This window comes from Cavia porcellus, unplaced genomic scaffold (assembly GCF_034190915.1).
Source record: "Cavia porcellus strain 051 isolate PalLab524CR breed Dunkin Hartley unplaced genomic scaffold, mCavPor4.1 scaffold_7, whole genome shotgun sequence".
Taxonomy (NCBI): Eukaryota; Metazoa; Chordata; class Mammalia; order Rodentia; family Caviidae; genus Cavia; species Cavia porcellus.
The window spans coordinates 5,865,560-5,888,995 of NW_026947490.1; the positions used below are offsets into that span (position 1 = coordinate 5,865,560).

The following is a 23,436-nucleotide window of genomic DNA, read 5'->3' on the forward strand; positions in this document are numbered from 1 at the left end:
AATTCAGAACCCACTTGGCTAGCAGTATTTGCTACGCTGTAGCCCAGGCTCTGGGTGTTCTGAGAGACTTGGCCTTGTCATGGCCTAAACTCTCCAGGTGTTGCTCAAACTATTCAAGTTCTATATATTTTGCAGTAGTTTAGGTCAGTCACATGGGGGAAGTCTAAGAAGGTTTGTGTAACATCTGTAGCTTTATAGTTCAGGCTGTCTTCGAACTGGCTGCGACCCTCCTGCCTTGACCTCCCAAGTGCTGGGAAGAGTGTGTGCCCACCAGGGCTGGCCTATTTCTGTTTCCTTTGTTACAATGAGAGCTACGCTGGACCCTGCTTTACCCTTTGATTAAGAATCTGTGGGGAAATGCCTTGCTTAAGACTTTGGGAAGGGTTGCTTTGGCAGCAGCTACTTGGGCTACCCTAAATGTGCGAATCTGATTCTGCCTGCACAAATAAGCACTGGCATCCCTCACCCCTGGATACTGAAAACCAGACCAGCGAATAGTGCACTAGCCGTGCTCTCCAGCTCCAAAGTTCCCCAGACCGGAAGAAGGGGGAGCTATTTCCGGAAGTGGGACCCTGAGCAGCGGAAGCTACGGTTAGGCTCTGTAGTTGCTGTGAGTAGAGGCTGCTGCCGAATTTGGGTCGTTTGCTTCCATTTATTCCTGACCTAGCGTTGCCCTGACAACAGCTACTTCCGGGAGCGGCCCTGTGCGACCCTTCCGGGTGTGGGCTGTTGCTAAGGCAGCAGTTACGCGTTGGTATGGACGGCCCACCCTTGGATTAGGAGCTGGGCTGGAAGCCCTTCTGACTGTTTAACTGTTGTCCTGGCAACCGCCACTTCCGGGAGCGAGTGCAGTTTCCCACCCCCAGCTCCGCGGTGGCGGAGCTCCAGGTTCCGGCCTGTAAGCTCTGCAGCTGGTCGGTCGCCGCTGTTCTCGGCGGGGCGGGCCGAGCGGATCGTGTTGTGGACGGGAACTGCGGAGCAGCCATGGTTCTGCTACACGTGAAGCGGGGCGACGAGAGCCAGTTCCTGCTGCAGGCGCCGGGTAGCACCGAGCTGGAGGAGCTCACGGTGCAGGTGACCCGAGTCTACAATGGGCGGCTCAAGGTGCAGCGGCTGTGCTCAGGTGCGGCTGAGGGGTTCGAAGACACCGGGCGATCTGGGCTGCAAATCGGGCGGGATCGACGAGGGCCGAGGTGTCGTGTTGAAAGTTTGAAAAGACTAACAGCGGCTAAGGGTGGAACCGGACCCTAGGTCTAACAGGGATTTCTACAAATTGAAAAAGTAGAGGCGGATCTGGCACCCCTAGCTCTAAGGCGGACAGCGAGTGAGGCGGAGAGTGACCAACTTTCCGAAGCCAGGATCTGGGGTGCTGTAAGTGGGAGTAGGAGGAAGCCAAAAGATTGGGCCAGGGAGCACACGTAGTGGACTCAACCAAGTGTGTGCGGGGGTGGAGGGTGATACCTGGGTGGGTTAGCAAAGGGTGAGTGAAGGTCTGTCCTATTCCTGAGACCTCTACGGTAAACCACCCTCCGGTGGTGAGGCCCCTGCCTTTGGAAAGGCCTTCAAAAGTGAGAGGCCTGTGAAAAGGCCTTGGCGTCCTTTTCCTTCGCCTTGGTTACACAAGCCCTTTGCTCCTGTTCCAGAGTTGAATCGCCCATCTCTAAATACTCCCTAGAGCATCGCCGTAGAATGGACGTGTTCAGTCAGTATCCACTAGGCACATGTAGCTGCTGGGCATTTGAAATGTGGCTCTTGCCACCCAGGAGTTGAATTTGTAGTTTTATTTTGTTTTAATTAAATTTAAAAAGATACATGTGAATAGTAACTGCGACATTTGACAGCTCAGCTCTGGAACTTAACGTTATTGTCTAGGTGTAGACTAGGCTATTAGTAGTATTAGGTGCTTCTATAACTATATAATCACTGTATAATTTGTGTGTATGAGTTTTCAGTGTACACTATGTCAATTATATGATTAGCTTTGTATGAATTTTCTGATTCACAGTACTTTTGGTCTGTTGGAATTAATTTTTAAAAATTTTGGGCTGGGGATATAGCTTAGTGGTGTAAGCACCTGCCTGGCAAGTGTGAGGTCCTGAGTTCGATTCCCAGTAAGCCCCCCAAAAAATAAAGTAAAAAATTTTTATTAGTACATATTTAAAATACCTACATCATTGTGGAAGTTACAAATAACAAATCTATTAAAGTATGTAAATATGTGGTATTTATACCTCTTAAGGGTCATAGTCTGTTCATGAAATGTGACTATTTCATAAATAATTTACATAAAGTCAAAAACAAGACAGATGAAACAAGGGCCTTCATTTTCTAGTAGCACACTCATCCTTCAAATGCATGGCTTTATGCTTTTCCTAATCCATATATATTCACCCAAACCAGCCTACATGGAGACTTTGCAAAGCTGTTGGGTTTGATCTCTCCCCTTTCCCTCCCTGCCTCTCTTCCTCAAGGTGAAGCTGGCACTGTAAAGCCACAATGAGACCTGTAGATTGGTGGTGGGACTGAGTTAGATGCCTCTCGTGTCTCTCCGAGTTCACATTTTTAAGCAGCTGGGGACAGGGGGCACTCATTCAACCTTTCATTTCTACAGTCAGGGCCCAGGTGCCCGCCTGAACCAGCCAGGATCCCAGCAACTGCAGCAGAAATCCGTGCATTCTAAACTCACCAGCATCACTCTTCCCTTCAGCTCCATACTTTGAATCTACAGAATAGGTTGCTCAATTCATTTTTGCCTCGAATGCTTCCATTTTAAAATAACATTTCATATTGAGGCTGTTTCGGAAGCAGGAAGCAGTAAACTTAAGAAATTATACATAATTTGCCTTTCTTCCTCCCCACCGACTTATGTAAATTATTTATGAAGTCACATAAATTAAGTTTATGAAGTACTCACCTGTGTTAACTGTAACCTCATGCTCTGTGACCAAGCCTCAGATAACAGAATTGTCAGTTAAGGAAATGGGACTGTTGGTCACTGTCCCGCCTGCCTCCCTGAGGGTTACAGTAGACAAAATCACTCCTGTGAGGCCACTTGGAAACATTGTTTGAATATGTGTTTAGTTTTGGGGGTTAACTCAGCACCTCCTGAACTCCAAGCAGTGCTGCATAGCACAAAGGCTTAGATACAAAACAGACTCTGTCCCCAGACTGTGTGGCACAGGGGTGAGCTCCTAAGCTCTCCTGCTTCCCTTGATGGAGGGTGGACTGGGGACTTTGTCAAGGGTCAGAAGCAGATTTGACACACAGCTAGTGATGCGGAAGTGTTAAATAAAATACGGAGTGGAATGGGCCAGGCCCTTGACCGTTAGGAGCTTGATTCAGGTGGGTTCTAAGGTGTTGGTTGTGTTGCATATTATGTAACTTGCCCTTGTTTTTAAGAAATGGAAGAACTGGCAGAGCACGGCCTCTTTCTGCCTCCTAATATGCATGGACTGACTGATGAGCAGATCGAAGAGCTGAAATTAAAGGATGAATGGGGTGAAAGATGTGTGCCCAGTGGGGGTGCAGTATTTAAAAAGGATGACATTGGACGAAGGAATGGGCAAGGTAACCAACTTGTGTGCACACCTAAGTGTATCAATACTATGAAAGCAGTTCTTTAAGTTAAAAAACTAACTTCAGACTTTCTCTACAAACTTTCCAGAATGAATTAGGTTGATAAGAAACTTCTGCCTTCTTAGTTTAAGTTGTAGTGAGCATATAGGTGCATTAGGAGAACCATATGAAATTACCATATTTGTATTGTAGTTAGCTATCTGTAGATCAAAAATGCCTGAGAACTGGTGACTTTCTATGGCTTGATTTTTTAGGTTCGCCTCTCTCTGGTGCAAATTACTTTCATACATGATAGATCACTTAGCATACACATAACTGATGACATAATAAGCATCCAAATATCTACTGTGTCCCTAAACCATTGTCAGGAGTAGAAGAAATGTAAAACAGAATTACAATTTTATGGACTTTATGTGGTCAAAAAAGTATATGTTTTTTAAATATTGAAGGTAATAGGAATTACTACTATTATTTCCTTTGAATTTTAACCTAGAAAACGGTTGATTCTCTTCCACAGTTTTTTACACCAAACTTATTCTCAGTTTGAAGAGATTCTTTGCTCTTAGAAGGGACTACATTTTTTTTTTTTTTTTTTTTTTTTTTTGAGGCAGGGTTTCACTCCGCAGATTATGCTGGCCTTGAACTCACTTTGTAGCCTAGGCTGGCCTCAAATCCACTGTGATCCTCCTGCCTCAGCCTCCTTAGTGCTGGAATTACTGGCATGCACCACTGCTTATGGCTGGGATTGTATCAGTTTAAAAAACAGCTCTTAAAAATCAGCCATTCATTACTCATCTTTAAACCAGTGTTCTTAAATTTACCGTTTCTGTTCTAATATAATTTCAATATATAATTAATTCTATTGTTTATTAAGAATATATGGTTTGAATGTGTCTAATTTTCCCTAAATTTGAGAATGTTATCTCCATTGTTTTTGGTTCTAAATATCAAATTTTTCCCCTTGTCTAGGGATCAGGAAATTAATGGGTCATTGCCAAATGCAACCAGTTGTTTGTGTTTGTAAAGAAAGTTGTGTTGGAATGCAGCCACCCCGGTCATTTATACACAGCCTGTGACGGCTTTTGTGCTACTGTGGCAGAGCTGAGTAGCTGCACAGGAGCCTGGGAAGCCTCAAATATTTGCTCTCTGGCTCTTTACAGGAAAAGTTGGCTGACACATCCATCCAGTGACACATAATCCTGTCTGCCACTTTGCATAAAGCTCACACCAGACCTGGCTCTTGTGTGGGACCTTAACTTCCTGTCACCAGATCCTAAATTCCTTGTCCAAAATTCCAGACTCCAAGCCCTCTCAGTTTATACATCTTAGACTCATAAGAAGACCAGCAGAGTCAAGAGAGCTTTTAAAAAGGCTGTCTTTGATGATTTCACTCTCCTTTTTTATTTTTATAGCTCCAAATGAAAAAATGAAACAAGTTATAAAGAAGACTATAGAAGAAGCCAAAGCAATAATATCTAAGGTCAGCTTTTTAAATGATGCTCTTGAAAGCTTGTCTTTTAAAATATTAAATCATGGCTGTCAGAATTAACTGTCAGCCAGCCTTTTTTTATGTTTTCTTCTTTCTTTTCTGTTTTTTCTTTTCTTGTCTTTTCTTCCCTCCCAGAAGCAAAAGAAGAGAGCATATTTAAGGTAGACCTTGGCTTTCCTTCTGTGGCTGTTGTCCTACCAAGCAGACAAAAGTTTTTGTTGACTTGTGCAAATGTAGGTACAGATGTCTTGTATGAGGTATGATCAGAAATATGGGGAATGCTGTTGCTGCTTGCAGTCCCGTATAAAGTTGGACACATAAAACATGGTGGGCCTCACTCACCTTACTCACTGCATCTGGCACTGTGTGGCTTTCAAAATCACCACAGAAGGTAAACATTTTCAATTGATTCAGGACATTCAGGGGGCTGTAAGAGCCCAACTAAAGATACAAAAGAAGAGTGCTTCAGAAAGTGGCACCAGTGATGGGATGAGTGTGCTCAGAGTAGGGATTGTGCTTTGAGGGGGATGAACGGAACTGTGTCTTTTATTGTGATTGTTTTTAATATAAACATTAGCTGCATTTTTGATCACATCATAAGTTAGTCTTTTGTAAATTGTGAGAAGTGTTTGTCTAAAAACTATTTTACAGCAGAAAAACATAAATATCATTGAGAACTTCAGGATATGTGAAGAACTGATGTTTCTGCCTGTTAGATTTACCCATGGATGGACGGTGTCAGTGGCCACCACCCCACTTTGCAGTCCTCTGGGTGTAGCTGCTGTTTCTTTATTCCTCCTGACTTCTTTGGCAAAGCTGAATTTTCCTCAGACTCTCAGTTCTTATTTAATGCATGAAGAGCACCAGGAAAGGCTGTTGAAGTCTTGTTGGAAAGAACTCGGCACCCCCCAACATTTGCCAAGTGTGTTTGGCCCAAGAACCTTTTGCAGGAAAGCCTCAACGGTAGCTGCCAGCCTTTCTTCCGGTCAGCACAGCTCAGGCCACGGGCCAGGCCTGGACATGGCTCTGCCTGCTTTGCTCCACACATTTTTTCTGTAGAAATCCTTCTTCCCCTTTCTTCCCTTCGCCTGTGTGTTCATTGGGGTACTTTGTCCTTGACCCTTTCTCCCCTTCGCATTTTTCTCTCCTCTTCCAGCTGCTGATTCCACCCTCCGCAGGCGACTCTCACACTTCTGTCCTGTACTCGCGATGTCTTCCCTCTCTCACAACCCAAATGTCCCTCTAGTGCTCCTATGTCAGCCAGAAACGGAAGCTCTCTAGACCTAAAGTTCTTGTTTCCCTAACTCCTCTCTGTCTGCATTCTGTACCTGTTAATAATCCTGTCCTGCAGGCGCCACTGTTTGTACTAACAGAACCACCATGGCCTGGTCAGAGGGCATAATCCTAGGTCACCTTCAGCACTTCCCTGTCACCTATGTCTTAAGTCCAGCTCTGTACGGTCCACTCCCAACATGCCTCTTAAGCCCCTCTCCTCCTTTCATTTTCACAGTTGTCATTTTATTTAAAGCTCCCCTGCCAGCCTTTTGCTTTCCAACATAATGGTTTTCCTGTAGTTCTGTTCAGTTCTGACCCTAATGACCTACAGTTAGCAAAAACCCCACAAGTTAAGGGCAAAGCTCTTCCATTCTGACACTTAACTACCTGGAGTTACTGTCAGATCGCACAGTTCGATGGCAGAGTCACCAGCAAGGCCACTCCCAACTTCAGCAACCAGCTCCAGAGAGGATCTCCTGACTATCCACACTTCTGCCCAATCTGGCTATAAATGTGTGGCTCCCTGTGCCCTCCTCTCTGGTTCAGTAATTTATTAGAATGACTAAAAAAAGTTGCTGAAACCTTGCGATACTCAAGGTAGTGGATTTATTATAAGGGTTGCAGCTTAGAAACAGCCAGATGGAAGAGATGTGCAGGGTAACATCAGGAAAGAAAGGGAATACAGAGCCCCTGTGCCCTCTCCTTGGAATCCACAGGTGCCACCCAGCCAGGAAGTTCCACCGAGCCTTCATGCCTAAAATGTTTTTGATCATTTTGTTAGGTAGGTGTTATTAAATTATATCAGCCACATGACAGCTGAATCTCTCACTGCCCCCCCGCCCCAGAGGCTAATCCTCAGAGTGAGGCTGAAAGTTCCGACTCTCATCATGTCTTCCTGGCATGGCCAGCCTTTTCCTTGAAACCATTTGCCATAGTCCCGTTTCTCTGTTGCTGTAACAAGACACCAGCCACTCATTATTTTATTTAAAAAGAGAGATTTATTTAACTCACATATCTCAAGGCTGAAAATCCAAGATCAAATGGTTCCCTGTGTCTGGCCTGTGGTGAGGACTCCAGGGAACATCACAGCATGACTGAGAAGACTGCAAAGGGGGCCACTGCAGTGGGGGAGCCCCGCTGTAGAGCCACTTACTCTCACAAGAGCTAATGAGTGTCCCACGAGAACATCAAGGGTGGTGCTCGATGGCTTGATCACCTCCCACTAACACACTCTTAAAGGTTCTCCCAGCTCTCAGCACTGCTGCACGAGGGCCCGGGTTTCCAGTCCTTATCGTGGATTGTGTTGTTAGCACAAACTCAGGTATGGTGAAAGGGGCTTGTTATAAATAGCAAAAGATATTCCTGTCCCTCAGTGATGCCAGTGGTTTGTGAAGCTCTGTGCGAGATGCCAGGGAAAAGACCAGATATATTCTTTATTATAGCACACCTTTGAAATCTGCAGGGCCTCCCAGCTGTTCTTCCTCCACCTAGCTCTGCTCTATACCCACTGCAAGATTTTTTTTTTTTGTTTGTTTGTTTGTTTTTTTGTCTTTTTCATTTTTATCGGTACTGGGGATCGAACTCACGACCGCCTGCTTGCAAGGCAGGTGCTTATGCCGCTGAGCTAAACCCCCAGCCCCTACCCACTGCAAGATTAATGTCACAGCTTCATCACTGCTTCTCAGAAAAGCCAGCTGCTCCCTAGCACCTAACAGTAAACACAGACTCCAGCCTGGCTTCCACACACCACTAGATAAACATTCCACCTGCCCCGGGCTGGTCCGCTCCTGCCCACCTTCAGCAGAGCAGAGGGCCAGGACCTGCTCTTCCATGTCTCTGCTCGCCCCGAAGCGTGCTGCATCTGTCTCTATCTTTCCCATTTCTTTGCGTTCAAGGCTCACTGAGCTGGTTTCTCCCTCTGTAGCATTTCCTTGTCTTCCCCAACCTGTGCTGCTAGATTTGGGTCTTTGTTCACCCACAGCACCCCTCATGCTGCTCAGAATCTGCTTGATGACCCAGTCCATGGGGTACTTGACTCAGTCCTTAAAGTAGACAGCAGTCACTTTGGGACCAAGAACTATGTGATTCCTTTTTGTTACTCTGATGTATCAGGCAAGTCTTTTGCAAGAACTTGGTCAACACTCATTCAAAGGATTGCCTACTTTGTAGACAATGGCATCTCATCCACTTTCAGAAACAAGTGGAAGCCAGCGTCTGTGTTACTATGGAGATGGTGAAAGATGCCTTGGACCAGCTTCGAGGTGCAGTGATGATTGTTTATCCCATGGGGTTACCACCTTATGATCCCATCCAGATGGAATTTGAAGATAAAGAAGATCTGTCAGGAACTCAGGTATGTGTGAGAGTGAGTTCCCAAAGCCCTTCAGGTTTGATTCCTCTTAAGGCTGTAGTTCTTACATCACACAGCTTTCCTTGCCATTCCATGCTTCAAAGCAGAACTCTGAATCAGGAGAGGACTGCGAGGGTGGCACACATGGCTGGAAGATTTGGCCTACTTGTAGAGAGGCAGGAGAAAGTGTGTTAGGTTGCCTGTGTAGTAGTAAAACACATTTTTTTCTTTGGTTGCTAGGAAACCAGGAGCCTGATTTGTGCCCAACTGTATTGGCCCCTGTCTTAATCTCTTCCCCATCACTGAGATTCAATACCCGACACACACAACTTAAAAGAGAGATTGATTTTGATTCATGGTTTCAGTCCATAGTTGTGTGGCTCCAAGGCAGAAAGGATAGCAACAGAGCACAGCAAAGAAAAAGGCTCAACCCGTGGCAGCCAGAAAGCAGAGAAATGAGGCAGGGATAAGAATACATCCTTCCAAGCCGCCTGCAATCCTGTGATCCACCTCCACCCTGGTCCCCACCTCCAAACAGCAAGGCAGGTGTGGTACCCTCATATCCAGTCACCTTCCAAACAAATGAGACATTTAGAGGACATTTTAGATTTAAACCAAAACATTCTGCCCCAGCGCTAAAAGACTCATGTCTCATTCATTATGCAAAATGCATTTAGTCCGTCTCTGAGAGTCATCGTAATCTTAGCAGTACCAGCTTTGCTGAAAAGTGCAAGTCTCCTCTGAGATGCAAGGCAGACTCTTAGCTGTGAGCCAGTGTAACAGTCAGAAAGTTAAGTATTTCCAACGTACAGTGTCATGGGATAAACATTTGTCCATTCTAAAAGAGAAGAATAGGGAATGGAAAGCAGTGGGACGGAAGCAAGACTGAAACCTAGCAGGATAGACAGTAGATCCTATCACTGCACCACCAGCAGCTGAGGCGGTTATGGTAAGAGGAGAGCTCCAAAGGGCTTGTGCTTCTCTGCCCCTACAGCCCTGGCAGTTGCAGCCCTCATGGCCTCCCTCTCATAGGGGCTCTGCTCACTGCCTGTAGCTTTCCTCAAATGATCCTTGTTCCTGCCATCTCCCAACTTCTGGCATCTCCCCTGCACCTTGTGCTTCACTCATGGCTTCATGCACTGCCCTCTAGGAACACTGCCTGGCCTCTCTGGCCTTCTGGAATTGGGGTAGAAGCTTCCATGATCCTGTAACTTGTATTTTGCATGCCTGTAAAACCAACACCACATGAGTGACACCAGTGTCTGCTACCAGCTTAGGCAGTAGCCAGGCATCCTTGCATTATGGCTATAGGGGCCTCTGAGTTTCTGAATTACTGAGTACTTGGAAGTGAATCGAAGGGAACCAGCTCCCTCGGCAGCCCTTCTCCAATAGCTTCCAGCTCTTCTCAAATGAAAGCCTATGGGTTTGGACCTTTGAGCCTGCGAATTCCTGAGATACCTTCAAGATGTCTTTCCTGTTGCCCTGATGTATTTAGCTTCTTTTAGTTCTAATCTTTTCAGCAGCCATGCTCTCCTGTGTATCAGCTTTGTATGTAATTCCCTTCTGATGAAACTAGAGACTTTCACACATGCTTTTTGCTCTCCATTTTCACTGTAGACATGGCTAAAAGTACTCATCAATACCTGCACCAAAGTCTGAACACTGGACTGCTTTAAAATTTCTTCCATCAGAATAATTTGTCCACCACCCTTAATCTTAGTCTTTTTTTTTCTTTTTATTTAAGGAGAATAACAGAAAAAGGATACAAGTAATACAAAATTTAAAAAATAAACAGTAAAAAATCACTAGTTAATAGATTACGTATTCTCATCTTAGAAATAGTTGTTCAAGTTACAAATTTGAAGCACTTTCAAACGGTGAGAGTGCGAACAGTTTTGTTCATTGATCCAAAAAACACTTAGTAATATGGTTATCTATTTTACACACTTAAACATATATGCAGTTATAACCTTTAGAGCACTTTCTTTTCTTTTCTTTTGTACAATGACAATTACACATTTTGGGTTTTATTACTCCCACAGTTCTTATTACTTTTTTTGAAGAGAGTAAAACCAAATGCAACATATCAGAACAGAGTCAGTCAAATCAAAAGGATGGACATAATAGATAATGTAAAAACAAAATATAAGGTGATCAACAATGGTTACCATACTGCCTCTTGCTATTTTAAGAAGAATTGACAGTTATAATAAAATTGAACTAAACAGTAAAGAATAAAACCAAAGCACTAGAGACATTACAGGATTTTAAAAGAAAATAATAGTCAACCGGAATGGGCGTCATAATGATTCTTATTATCTTCACAGTTATGCCTATACTTTCGAACTTGGTACTATCAAGCAAAGCAGAATAGAGGAAAATCAGTTAAAACAAGATAGTGAGGGCAATACAGGATTTCAAATCAAGTTAATAGGAAATCAAAGTAGGTTACTATAATGTATCCTGCTATTTTTTATTTATTTTTCCCTTAATTAAAAAAATAAAAAGAAAAAAGTAATTTTTAAAAAGTGGGATTGAGATGAAAGAGGGCATAACAACAGAACAGCACAGGTCAAATCATAACTATTTAAGCAAAATAGTGTTTCACCACAAGATATCCTGACATAGAAATAGTTACTATAGTGTCTCTTTCCTTGAAATCTTTGAGTATAACTTCTTATACTGTAGCACCAAACATTTCAAGACACTATAAAACCATTCAAGAGGATGACATTATTACAGGGTATTTAGAACTAATTGACAGAAAATGAACAGTGGTTTCTATATGAACTCCTTGTCTATAAAAGTTTTTGCTTATATTATCATATATAATAAAATCCAATAAGATACAACCTTTTAAGACCAATGGAGACAGAAAAATACACGTTTGATGGGACTTCTAAACAAGATGATACTAAATCAGCATTAGCTATTATGATGTCTTGTTTTCTCCAAAATTGCTGTTCCTACCTTCCGATCCTCTCTGCCTCATTTCTGTTGAGCTCTTTTTCTGTCGTTTGCTGTCAGTTTGTCTTCTCCATTTCGTTTTCTGCTCCATTCATTGTGGCCTCTCTGCCACTATTTCTGGAATCTTGGTATTTTCCTTTTTTAGACTATCCTGAAGTATTCTCTGTAGAGTTGAATTAGTGGTTGTAAATTCCCCTAGTTCTTCTTTATCTTGGAAGCACCTTGTTTTTCCATCAATTTCTAGGGAAAGTTGTGCAGGATATATCAATCTTGGCTGGAGGTTATTATCTTTCAAAGCTTGAATTATTTCCCCCCATAATCTTCGTGATTTGATGGTTTGTGCCGAGAAGTCTGCTGTAATTCTGATGGGTGTTCCCTTGTAAGTGATCTGTTTCTTGTCTCTGATGGCATTTAATATTCTGTTCTTATATTGGATTTCTGGAATTTTGATTATTATATGCCTGGGTGTAGCTCTGTTTGGGTTGTAGGTAGCTGGAGTCCTATATGCCTCATATATCTGAGTATCTTTACCATTTGCCAGATTAGGGAAATTCTCTTGGATGATTTCTGTGAATAGCTTTTGTAGTCCATTTGTTTGTATTGCCACTTCTTCTCTTATGTTCTTAATTCTTAAGTTATAGATCCTCTTATCATCTTCTAGTTTTTGTATTGTTGCTGTTTGTTTTTTTGTTATTTGTAAGTTTTTCATTTCATTCTCCCATATTACAATTCTGCCTCCAGTTCAGATAATCTGTCTTTAGTTTCTTTCAAACTATTATGCCAGTTTTCGATAGAATTTTTAGTTTCCTGGTAATCTCTTTGAACCTGCTTTATGTATTCTATGTTTTCTCTGTCTTCTCCATGAAACAATTCTCCCTCTTTTTTTTTGTTCTTCCATTCCACCATCTGTTTTTTCTTGGGTGGTGCTTAGCGTTTCTCTAACTGTTCTGCTTATGTCTTGCTTCAGGTCATTAATAACTTCATTCCTGAACTCGTCTATGAAGCTCTGGAGATAGCTCTTTGTGTTTATTGGTGCCGTGTCTACTATTGCATGTTTCTCTGGATTGGGGGGCGAGGACCCTTTCTTGTTGCTCCCTCTTCCCATATTCTTTTTTCCTTATATTTAAGCGTGTATAGGAGGCCCAGCTTCCTTCCCTGTTGGCCACAGACTGTTTGAATTGCCGGCTAGGTGTTCCCGCCCACCACAGCGGCACCAGGGAAACACAGACCTGGGTAGCCTATGGTGGGCCCGCCCCTCCAGGTCAACCTACCGCAAGCTTCACCGCTAGGGTGCACCTCTAGGCGCTGGGACCTGGATTGAGCTCGCCTCTGGGTCTCAGCCAGCAGCATCTAACAGGCCAGGCACTCCCCACCAATCCCGCTTGAGAGGGGGATATGTGACTGAAGTCACTGCAGCTTCTTGTTCCGGGTAGTCTGCCCGGTCTGAGTATGTCCTCCACTGAAGCCTCCTTCTGTATGGAAGGGTCGCAGTTGGCTCACTCACCGTGGGTTGATGCAGGGCACCTGGCCAGTCCTGCTCCGAACTTCTTTCAACACTTTCCACTTTCCAAGCTTTCGCGCCTCTCTCCCCGCGATGTGCCGACCGGGATGCAACAACAGCTGCAGATAATTCAAATCGCAGTTTCCAGTGGCATGGGTCTGGCTTCCGTGCTGAGACCTTATCTGTGCCTGCTATATCACCAGGATTGTGTTTCCAGATGGTTTCGCTTAATTTAATTCGTTCCTGGGTCAGCAAAGAATATCCCACCTTGCCTGGGACTTCCTGCCCCCACCATTCTTAGATTTCAAGTGTGGTTTCTCAGAGAGCCTCAGAGGCTGCTGCTATCTATCCGCCATGTTCTTCCTAAGTTCTAATCTTAGTCTTCTACAGAGTCTCAGGATGTGAGCAAAATGAAGACAAATTCTCTGCCATGATGAAACACACATAGCCTGTAGTCTGGCTGTCAGGGAGGGGTTCCTTGTTCCCAAAGGTCCTGAGCCAGATTATTGTCTGAATTTCTGTGAAATTCATCCTTCTCTTCTAAGCTCAGATCAGAATTTCCCATCAATCTCAGCTCACTGCATCCTAGGGCTTCACTAGCTGACATCTCCAAACCTTTCCCAACTCCTCCCAGAAGCCAGTTCCAAAGGCTTCTGAGTCACATGATCAGGTGTATTCATAGCCGTGACTCAGTACCAAAATCTATCTCAGTCACTCTCCCATGCTGGAATATAATACTCAACATCTACAAGGAGAGGTTTACATTGGCTTATGGTTTTTGCCCAGGGTCAGCTGGCTCCAGGGCAGTAGGATGGCAGAAGAAAAGGTGCTGAACCCATGACCACCAGGAAGCAGAAGTGAGGAGCGAGGGACACAAATGCAGCCGTCCAGTTCACACTGCTTGTGACCTACCTCCTAGTGCCCCATGGTCCAGTCACCTTACATAAGATGTCTGGGGGACACTTTAGATCCAAACTGTAACAGCCCCCTTGCATGGAATTTTGTGTTCCAGTCTCACCCTGGCCTTCGATTTTTTTCCATTGGTTCCTGTGCTTCTGGGCAGCATATATTTCTCTCTCTCTTTTTTTTTAATCAGTAATGGGGATCGAACTCACAACTGCGCACTTGCAAGGCAGGCGCTTATGCCGCTGAGCTAAATTCCCAGCCCTTAGCGTATATTGCCACCTTGAGTAGCTGGACTGTGTGGCACCAGTCAGCCCCAAGACACCTCCAATCCCACACGCAGCAGGTTTCCAGTGCTCTCTATGGTGTCACCCCCAAATCAACCCAAGGGACCGTATATTATGGATAAGGATACAGATGAGATAGAATGCTCTCCATCCCCCCAGGCAAGAGAAGTTAACTGAGTCTGTGCTCCAGATATGAGCTGAAAGGAACAGGAACAATACTGAAAATGGCAAAGGCTTTGAGAGGGACAAGGAATAGAGAGGGGCACAAAAGGGAAACAGAGATACCCGAAGCCTGTCCCCTGCTAGAAATTCCACCAGCCTGCTCTGAGACTGCCATTCTTGTCATCCCCGAAGTCAGTGCTTCTGCTCGATCCCAGGCAGGACTCAGCGTCATTAAAGAATCAGAGGCACAGCTGTGGTGGGCAGCCAAGGAGTTAAGAAGAACCAAGAAGCTCTCAGACTACGTGGGGAAGAATGAAAAAACCAAAATCATTGTCAAGATTCAGCAAGTAAGTGTTTTTCCTTCACATGGTAGTGCTTTTTGTTTGGTTGCTTGGTTTTGCAGTATTGGGGGGCAGAAGGAGAACGAGGGCTTGAGTATGCTGGGTCTAGTTATCTAGCACGGAGGCACCCCCAGCCCCTACATGTCTGTATTTTAATCTGCAACCCAATAAACATTTACAGTGAATGTGAATGCTTTAAACTACCTATGCCAGTACTTTAATGCTGTTGGCTCAGACTTACAGTAAAACTGTCCTCTCTGTGCACAAACAAAAACTGGAAGAAAATATGGTTTGATGAGCAATACCTGGAATTTTAAAAATTCATTAACAGAACTTGTCATGTTCATTTCAGTATAAGTAACAGAGTTGTGAGTAAATAGAAATAGTTTTTTAAAGTGAAAAATACAGCGCAGAGCCCTCATTTGAAGTTTTTCACACTGTTAGTGCTCCACCAGTGAGGAAGAAGGGCTAGAGGCCGCTCAAGGCCGTGATGTGGGACTTCCTCCCTGCAAGGCTGCCCTGGTTTATGGGCGTTCCTCAGTCATTACTGGGTAATTTGGGGGACCAGGGCATAATCCAACTGCCTGTCTCCAGAGCCTGTGGTGTTGAGTGTCCTCCTGCCCCCACCAGTCCTGTCGTGGCTGCCTTGGGAATGGCCATGACAGAGGTGGCGCCTTGCAACCTGTGGCCTTCATCCATTTGACATCCAGAGAAAGGGCCCTGCTCAAGTTTGAGGTCCCCCTGATAAGTGCTTGGGATCACCTTGTCATTAGCTGTGGGTGACCCAGCTGTCTTTAGTAGCCAGCCAGAGATAGTCATGAAACTGCTACGGTAACTTCTTGCAAGAGTGCCTCAACCCATCGTTTGCTGTCTTTGCAGCGGGGACAGGGAGCACCAGCCCGAGAGCCTATCATCAGCAGCGAGGAGCAGAAGCAGCTGATGCTGTATTACCACCGGAGACAGGAGGAGCTCAAGGTAGCTCTCGGATGAAGCGCCCCCCCCCCCCCCAGTGTGTACCCCACGCCGCACCCCAGGGCTGGGAATGGAGCAGAGGGGTGGGCGGGCATTCTGCGGAGCTTCCCGGAGCCTCCCACCTCTGGCCATCCCCAGAGTGGCTGGTATTGCCCTGCTCCAGGAGCTCAGGGAAGGGTGCTTGGCCATACCTAACACCTTCCTAAAATGCTTCCTGAGGAAAACATTTGTTTCCAGAAACTGGAAGAAAACGATGACGATGACTCCTGTCTGAACTCTCCATGGGCAGACAACACTGCTCTGAAGCGACATTTTCATGGAGTAAAAGACATAAAGTGGAGACCAAGATGAACCGGCTGACCAAAATTTCAGAGCTCCTAGGACACTTTTCCTGTCCTCAAAACGTTAAAGTTGTTAGGAGGGCGGGCAGGGGGACACATCAGCACCCTCTGCAAGAGATGTGGAGATTTCTATGTTCCTAGTTTTCTTTTGGTTTGACTTTTTAAACAAGTTATTCACTGTTTTAGGATTTAGTAAATAATATCCTCCAAAGAAAATGCCTAAATTATTTTTGTTTTAGGATGGCTATGTAGTATCTCAAGGTTTTCCTTGATAAAATATTAAAGTTAATTACAACCTTTTTTTTCTTCTTGATTTCTTTTATATGTTTCACAGCAAGTGCGGTGTGGGCAGAAGGCTGCGCGCCCTCTTCCTACAGTCCGCTGCCTGATGTGGAGCTACACTGTCAGCGGCCGCTAGAGGCCGCCAGCTGCGCACTGTCCTGCGCTTTCCTTCTCCCGTTAGCTGAGTTAAAAGAAGCTAAACGCTCCCCCGTGTTTGCGAGATGTGGGCAGCCACAGTTCAGGTCTGACTGCAGCCAGACAGCTGCCAGCCTTCAAGATGGAGTTCACCTCCGGGTTGAAGCTTCTCTCCTTGCCTGTCGGGAAGTCCACCTCTGGTGGGAGTTGGTAGCCATGTTGGTCTGACTCCTTGGGAACAGATTCTGCAATAGTTTCTCAGCCTTTTAAGTCTCATCGTCAGTAGATCCTGAAAACTGGGCCCTGGCAAAGGGCAGCTGTTGGTGCACTGGGTTTTGCATCCCTCGGAATTGCTGGCATTGGGCGTAGGCAGTGACCATCCATTGACACGAGTCACCCATCACCCTGCCATCATCCGAGGATCTTCAGCACTGCAGCACGTGCCCTCAGACCGTGTTGCCGCCCATGAAACCTGGTGCTTCTGCAGGTGAAGTCCCAGCAAGCTGCCTGCCAAAGCCAGACTCGGCCTGGAACTTCCTCTTGCTCACCTTTTGGCTACAGGAAGTGGTGTGCTCACCCTGAGGGAAAGGGGTGCGTGGGTATTTCCCTGCACATCTCTAGCCCAAGCGCCCCACCTTAGCCACTGGAACAAGTGCAGGCTGCCCGAGGTCAGCATGTCCCATCTCTTCCTGTCGTGCAGGTGGTGGGGACCGACATTTGCCCCCTCTCTTGGGCTCCATGGGGCAGAATGGGTAAAATTAACACAACGGTAAGACTTGCCGAGCCTGGGCTTCTAGCAGAGGCTGTAGCAGAAGTGAGCCCGATCCTATGCTAGAGGCTTCTCCCAGATCCTTTGGCCACTTACCCTTCCTTGCCCCTCCTTTCCAAATTGCTGAGTTTCTCGGAATAGCTTTTCCAGAACTGGTTGCCGTAGTGTTTTCTAAAGTGGGTTCTAGCTGGCTATGCATAGTTTATGTCTCACTTTTTGAACTGGTTACCTTTTTTTTTTTTTGGTGGTACTGGGGGTTGAACTCAGGGCCTTATGCATGGTAGGCAAGCACTGTACCACTGAGGTACATTCCCAGCCCTGGTTGAAAATTTTTATAAAGCAAATTTGCATGAATCTTCTCTTTTACTTGGGTAATAACTAAATGTCACCTTGAAAAAGTTTTGGACTCAGATAACATAAAGTATACTATACAAACCTCTGGTTTTATTTGAGGTGTATTCTAACTTTGTCAGCGTATGTGCCTAAGAGTCATGCTCAGGCGTGCAAAAAAAAGATGAGCACAGGTGACAACTGTGCGTCTTTTGTAGACTCGCCACTTCCATGTCATTAGGAATTCACAGTGAGGGCTGGGGATTTAGCTCAGTGGCATAAGCTCCTGCCTTGCAAGCAGGCAGTCGTGAGTTCGATCCCTGGTACCGGTAAAAAGGAAAAAGACAAAAAAAGGAATTCACAGTGACTCAGTTCAAGTGGCCACTACAGTTACTCTGTTGCTCTGTATAATCGGTGGATCTTAATAACTGGAATCGCTGACTTCTGAGCAAAGAACTGTGTAGAGTTCTGGTATCACATTCCACTCCTTTACGGAGCACCACAATTCCCTGATCCCTGTCTCTGTCTTTGTCTGCCGCAAAATCCCCTGAGCTTCAGAGGCAGGTGCTCCCTGGGCTGTAAGAATGCTAGCAGAACCTTCTAAGGCACCTGTGAAGAACCACAGAGATGCAGAGATGGTGCTGTTCTGCTCACCCTGCTGGGTGTGAATTCACTTTGCAGCCATCTCTGACTATTCCAGGTCATGTGACTTGGGATGGGACTGCTGGAGGTCATGCCCAGGACTTCTAAGAGGTCAGCCCATCAGCAAAAGTCAGCTTGCCACTCACAGACTGTCAGCTCAAGTATATGGTCTTGGTAGTTATTTTGTTTGTTCATTTTAATCTTGTGTCTCTAGGTCAATATCCAGAGAAAGTGAATTGGCTGTTATGAGGTGGGGGTTTGAGATTTGGTCCTTTGACCTGACTTGCCCTCTAATTTGGTTGTTTTGTGGAGCCTAAGAATGTCAAGTCCAAAAATTTGATACCATCTAAAATGCTTTCGACTAACACTGACAGCATTGAATAGGATTTCTGTCCCACTATTACTTGGCAACTGTGATGCAAAGAATGTGCCATCAACCTTGAAATTAAGCGCCACACCTTGTGAGCTCAGAAGCCTGGGAGTAGGGAGTCCGAGGCCCCTCAGAATTCCTATCCCAGGCCTCAGCAACTGCCCTGTCAGAGGGCCATGAGAGAGGTCGAGGTCGCTGGCCCCTTTGTCACAAGACCCTGGGAGGTGCTGACACACATTGTTGCTGAGTCCAAGGAGAGATGTGGCCGCTTCCCTGGCAAAGCTCGACCTTACCTGCAAGACCTTACTGTTCCCCAGACAAGCCCTAAGACCTCTGTAGCCAAATACGGAAGAAACTAGGATTGTCATCACTTCACAAGTGAGGAAAACAAGGTTAAATTGCCCATGGCGAAGCCTCAGAGCCTGCTGTGAGCTGTCTGCTTCTGCTCACACCTAACACAGACACCTGACCCACAGCTGGTGAGGGGCACAGAGCACACATCCCTGGATCTGTGGATCACATGAGCTCCAATCCCGGCAGCCTCCCCAGAGTGGCAGAGTGAGTGCCTGGGCCAACAACGCTGCGATTGTGGGTTCTAAGAGCCCCCTTCAGTGTGTGCCTTAGTGCACTGTGACTGGACTGCCGTAGCAGCTGCCACAGGCAGCCTTCTACAAGCTGGGCGTTTACTTCTCAGTTCTAGAGACTGGGAGCCCAAGATCAAGGTGCCGGCCACACAGACTTGGTGTCTGGTGGGGGGAAGCTTCCTGCTTCAGAGACAGCTATCTTTTTCTCTGTCCTCACATGGCAGAAGGGATAAGGGAGCTTTCTCAGGCCTCTTTTGTAAGGGCACTAATCTCATTTATGAAAGCTCAACTCTCCTGACCAACTCACCCCCCAGTGCCCCACCTGCTAATCCCTCACCTTGGAGGTTAGATTTCAACATAAGAATGAGGGACCCAAATACAGAGTCTACAGCAGCTCCCCCTGCACTGCAAGAAGAACCCCATGCCTCCACCCCTGCCTTGCAGATGCTTAAGCAAAATCAACACTGGATTCAACCCTAAACACCCCAAAAAGGTGAAAGAACGTGTCTGGGATTTTCTGGCCATCGCAGGCAGGTCATGGGATTCCAGGTCACTCCAGCATGCCTCAGAGGTCAGTGGATGGACAGATTCCCAGACTAAGCCCTGCCTGCCATTACTCCTTAGATAGAAGGCTGTGACATTTGGATGCAGGACACAGCAGCTGTGGCTGTCTTGCTAATCCGGTAATGAGACAGCATCCTCCTGAAATGCAGGGTGCAGAGCGCCAAGATGCCGATTTGGAGCTTTGTAACCAAATATTTGATCCTATAGCTAGCTCTATCCAGGGGCAGCAGTGTAACCACTGCTTTGTCACCGTATGTCTCTGTCTCTGTCTTATGTGGACATGGGTGTGGGTGGGTGTGGTACTGGAGCCTGAACTCAGAGCTTTCACACTGAGCTGCGACCCCAGCCGTTTTATTTTGAAACAGGGTTTCACTAAGTTGCCCAGCAAACTTTCAATGTTCTTCCCTCAGCCTTGCAGAGTGCTGGGATTTCAGGCACGCACCACCACAACAGGTTTAATCCTCTTCTGGATGCATCTGCAATACCAACTCAAGTGACTTAAACATATTCTAGATTTTCCCTTGGCTCTTTGTGACATGCCAGTGTGCTCTGATGACCTAGTGGGTGCAAGTCTGAGGACCATGACTGTGCACTTGGTCCTCCATTACAGTACCAAAAAGGATGAAGGCCTGCATGAGCCACATGGGGTCTATCTGTGGGCTCCCCCACCTCCTTCCCTGCCTGCTGGTGGCCCCTGTCCCCTGTTAAAAACAAAGCAGGCAGATACAATAGCAGCATTATTCTTGAGAGTTCTTATTTCTTGTTACCTTGTTTGCATGTTGCTGCAATGGATCTCATAGGCTCCGAGGAAAATATGAAATATGCTCAGAGCCCTTGTATAATGGCTGAGTCACTTGGATTACACAGGTCAAAGGAAGGGAGGTTCAAAACTAAGGGTGTTAACAGACAAAACCAGTGCCCCCAAACTGAATTCGACTACAAGACTCAAAATGAACTCAGTTCACCAGGACAGATAGATATCCAACCTTTTTCAAAACTGTTTCCAGCCCCTACAACTCATGGTGTAATTTTTTTTTTTTTTTTAAAGATCTCACTATGTAGTTCAGGCTGGCCTTGAACTTACCATGTAATCTAAGTTGGCCTCAAATTCATAGTGATCTTCCTGCTTCAGCCTCCTGAGTGCTGGGATTACAGGGGTGTGCTACCATGCCTGGTCACGACTGGCATTTCTACAGGTAGTTTGCACTCAACTGCAGAAGGAGTTGGAGCTCTTGATTTTTTCCTTTGGAAGTAAATTTGATTTCAGCAATTGGACACAGGAGTTTACTAGATGTATGTTAAAGGAACTCACAAGTTGGCAAGCACACGTAGAGAATAAATTTAATTTGACTCAAACTGTTCAACTGTATTGGAAAATTACTCATGCATGAGATGGAGGAAAAGGAAGGGAAACTTTGCCTGGGTTAAATTTTTGTAATGGGAAAGAGAATTTCAGAGTATGTGACCATCTCATTGTCTTATTCTTTTAAAAATAAGCTACTGTAGACTGAGCATAATTTGTATGTTGAAGTCCTAACCTTCAGGATTGGACTGAATTTGGCCCCAGGTTCTTTCAAGTGATTAAGGTTAACCTGAGGTCGTGAGGTTGGAGCTCTCCTCCAGTAAGACCAGCGTCCTCTTAAGAGAAAGAATCAGCTGGCTGTGGTGGCTCAAGCCTGTAATCCAGCTCTCTGGGAGGCTAAGGTAGAAGGATCACAAGTCTGAGGCAATTTAATGAGATCTGTTTGGGAAGTTTAGTGAGACTTTGTCTGTAAATAAAAAAGATCTGGGGATGTAGCTTAGTACCAAGGCCCTGGATTCAATCCCCAGTGCTGCCAAAGATTAAAAAAAAGAGGGGCAAAGGAAGCAAAAAGAAGAGTCGTCACAGGGACACACCGAAGAAAAGACCGCTTGAGGACACAGCAAGAAGCTGACCATTTTCAAACTAAAGTGAGAGAGAAATCACAGGAAACCCAAACCAGCCAGAGCTGCGATCCAGGACTTCTGGCTTCCAGAATCCTGAGAAAGTAAGTCTCCTGTCTGTGGTGTTTGTTAATGCAACCTTCACAGTCCAAGACCTCAGACTGAGGAGACAACATTTCTCCTTTCTTTAAAGTAGACCCCTTTCTTTAGAATGCCTCAGAACATTCCAACTAGTAAATATATCTATTTTGTTGTCGTTTGTTTGTTTTTCCTCAAAGAAGAAAACATCAGAACACAAATTTACTCCACATCAGGCTACCTTCCCAGTTTTTGCCCTACTCCCACACGCCTTGTTAAGCGGGGAGCCAGGTGAAGTCTCGGGCTCAGGTCCCCACTCCCCAGTTCCTCCGCAGCTGTTGACAGTCTGTCTCCTCGGATGGACCGGGATGCTGTGAGTGGCTGTTTCAGGTCCTGACTCTTTCTCCTCAGCTGTTTCACCACTCGACAGGCTTCCCAAAGAAGCCCAGGCAGCCTGCGCTAGGGACAAGTGAAAATACAGCGCCTCTGCCGTGCTTCCACTCACAAGGAAAGGCAGGACGGGGCTGGAGCTGGGGCGCTAATGCTGGGCCGGCCGGCAGCTTCTGGTCCCGACAGGTTTCTCTGATCCCACTTGCTGGGATCTTGGCTTTGCCTGAAGAATGCTGCTGCATCCCACGCGCTGCGAGCCACGGGGTTGCCCAGCGTGGTAGCACTGGCGGTGCACAATGGAGTGCCGCTCTGCAATCAGTGCGCGTCCTTGTCATAGTGCACTGAGGGCCCTGGAGGAAGTCCCCAGTGGAAGCAGTCTTTCAGGATGAGGGAAGCAATCCTCTGACATCCTGGGAGAGGAGTGTGGCAAAGTGCAGGAAACTGTCTTTACACAGAGCATGCTGTTATTGATCACTGATTTTTTAATTTTTAAGGAAAACATTTCAGGGGCCAGTGACATTGTAATGAACTGGTGCCACTCAGTTAACTGGGACTTATGCATTTATGGGCTGTTCCTGTTCCTGGAGGCCTTGATCTAGGACAGTGTTTTTCAAAAGGGCTATTGACATTTTCTTGAAAATGTCAAAGAGAAGAGACATGTCTCTTGGATTCTTCCTGCAGAGCCTGGGGAACTGGGGCATGTGTATGTCTACACCACTGCACCCCAAAACTGCATCCTGCACCTGGACAGAGTCTGGGGACCTGAGGTGCATGCTGACCCTTAGCTGACCCAGCAGAGTGCTTTTCTGTCCCACGTGTTGCAGTGCAACTGATCCTTTAGAAGAGTGATCTGCAACTTTTTGGCCACCAGGAGCCGCTTTTATGGAAGACAATTTTTTTTCCCCATAGACTGGGGTTAGGGGGCTGACACTGGGATGACTCAAGTGCAATACATTTATTGTGCACTTTGTTTCTATTTTTATTACCTTAGATTGTCCAGGAGCACAGAACTGATATCCCTGACAAGCACAGTTCATGGGGGTCGAGTTCCTATGAGAACTGAATGCATCCTCTGAATACACAGAGGTGGAGCTCAGGCAGCAAGCAAACATTAGTGAGCAGCTGCAAATACCGGTGACGCTTCGCTCACTGGCCTGCCCCTCACTGCCCGTTATACAGGTTGGTTCCTAAGGGCCATGGACTGG

The 23,436-nt window shown here is 45.9% G+C and overlaps 1 protein-coding gene across 3 annotated transcripts; it reads left to right on the top strand.

Annotated features, from left to right (window-relative positions):
- Positions 1-582: 582 nt before the first annotated feature.
- Cfap298 (cilia and flagella associated protein 298) lies at positions 583-22,019 on the top strand. Of its 3 annotated transcripts, none has more exons than XM_023563980.2 (7): positions 583-1,123; positions 3,400-3,567; positions 4,989-5,056; positions 8,535-8,693; positions 14,726-14,857; positions 15,731-15,826; positions 16,499-22,019. In XM_023563980.2, the coding sequence occupies exons 1-7, from the start codon at positions 985-987 to the stop codon at positions 16,580-16,582; spliced, it is 846 nt and encodes a 281-aa protein (XP_023419748.1). In that variant the 5' UTR covers positions 583-984; the 3' UTR covers positions 16,583-22,019. The 3 variants fall into 3 exon arrangements, with proteins under 3 accessions (XP_023419748.1, XP_003467257.1, XP_023419749.1); XM_003467209.5 differs by lacking the exon at positions 16,499-22,019 and adding an exon at positions 16,061-16,464 and having other exon boundaries at positions 589-1,123; XM_023563981.2 differs by lacking the exons at positions 583-1,123; positions 4,989-5,056; positions 16,499-22,019 and adding an exon at positions 16,061-16,464 and having other exon boundaries at positions 3,490-3,567.
- Positions 22,020-23,436: the final 1,417 nt, after the last annotated feature.

What these genes read in the sequence shown, in the direction of transcription:
- Cfap298 (XM_003467209.5), top strand. Translation starts at nt 985, where the DNA reads ATGGTTCTGCTACACGTGAAGCGGGGCGACGAGAGCCAGTTCCTGCTG. An exon ending in GGTGCAGCGGCTGTGCTCAG is followed by an intron (nt 1,124 to 3,399) that starts GTGCGGCTGAGG and finishes CTTGTTTTTAAG; the next exon opens with AAATGGAAGAACTGGCAGAG. An exon ending in TCATTGTCAAGATTCAGCAA is followed by an intron (nt 14,858 to 15,730) that starts GTAAGTGTTTTT and finishes CTGTCTTTGCAG; the next exon opens with CGGGGACAGGGAGCACCAGC.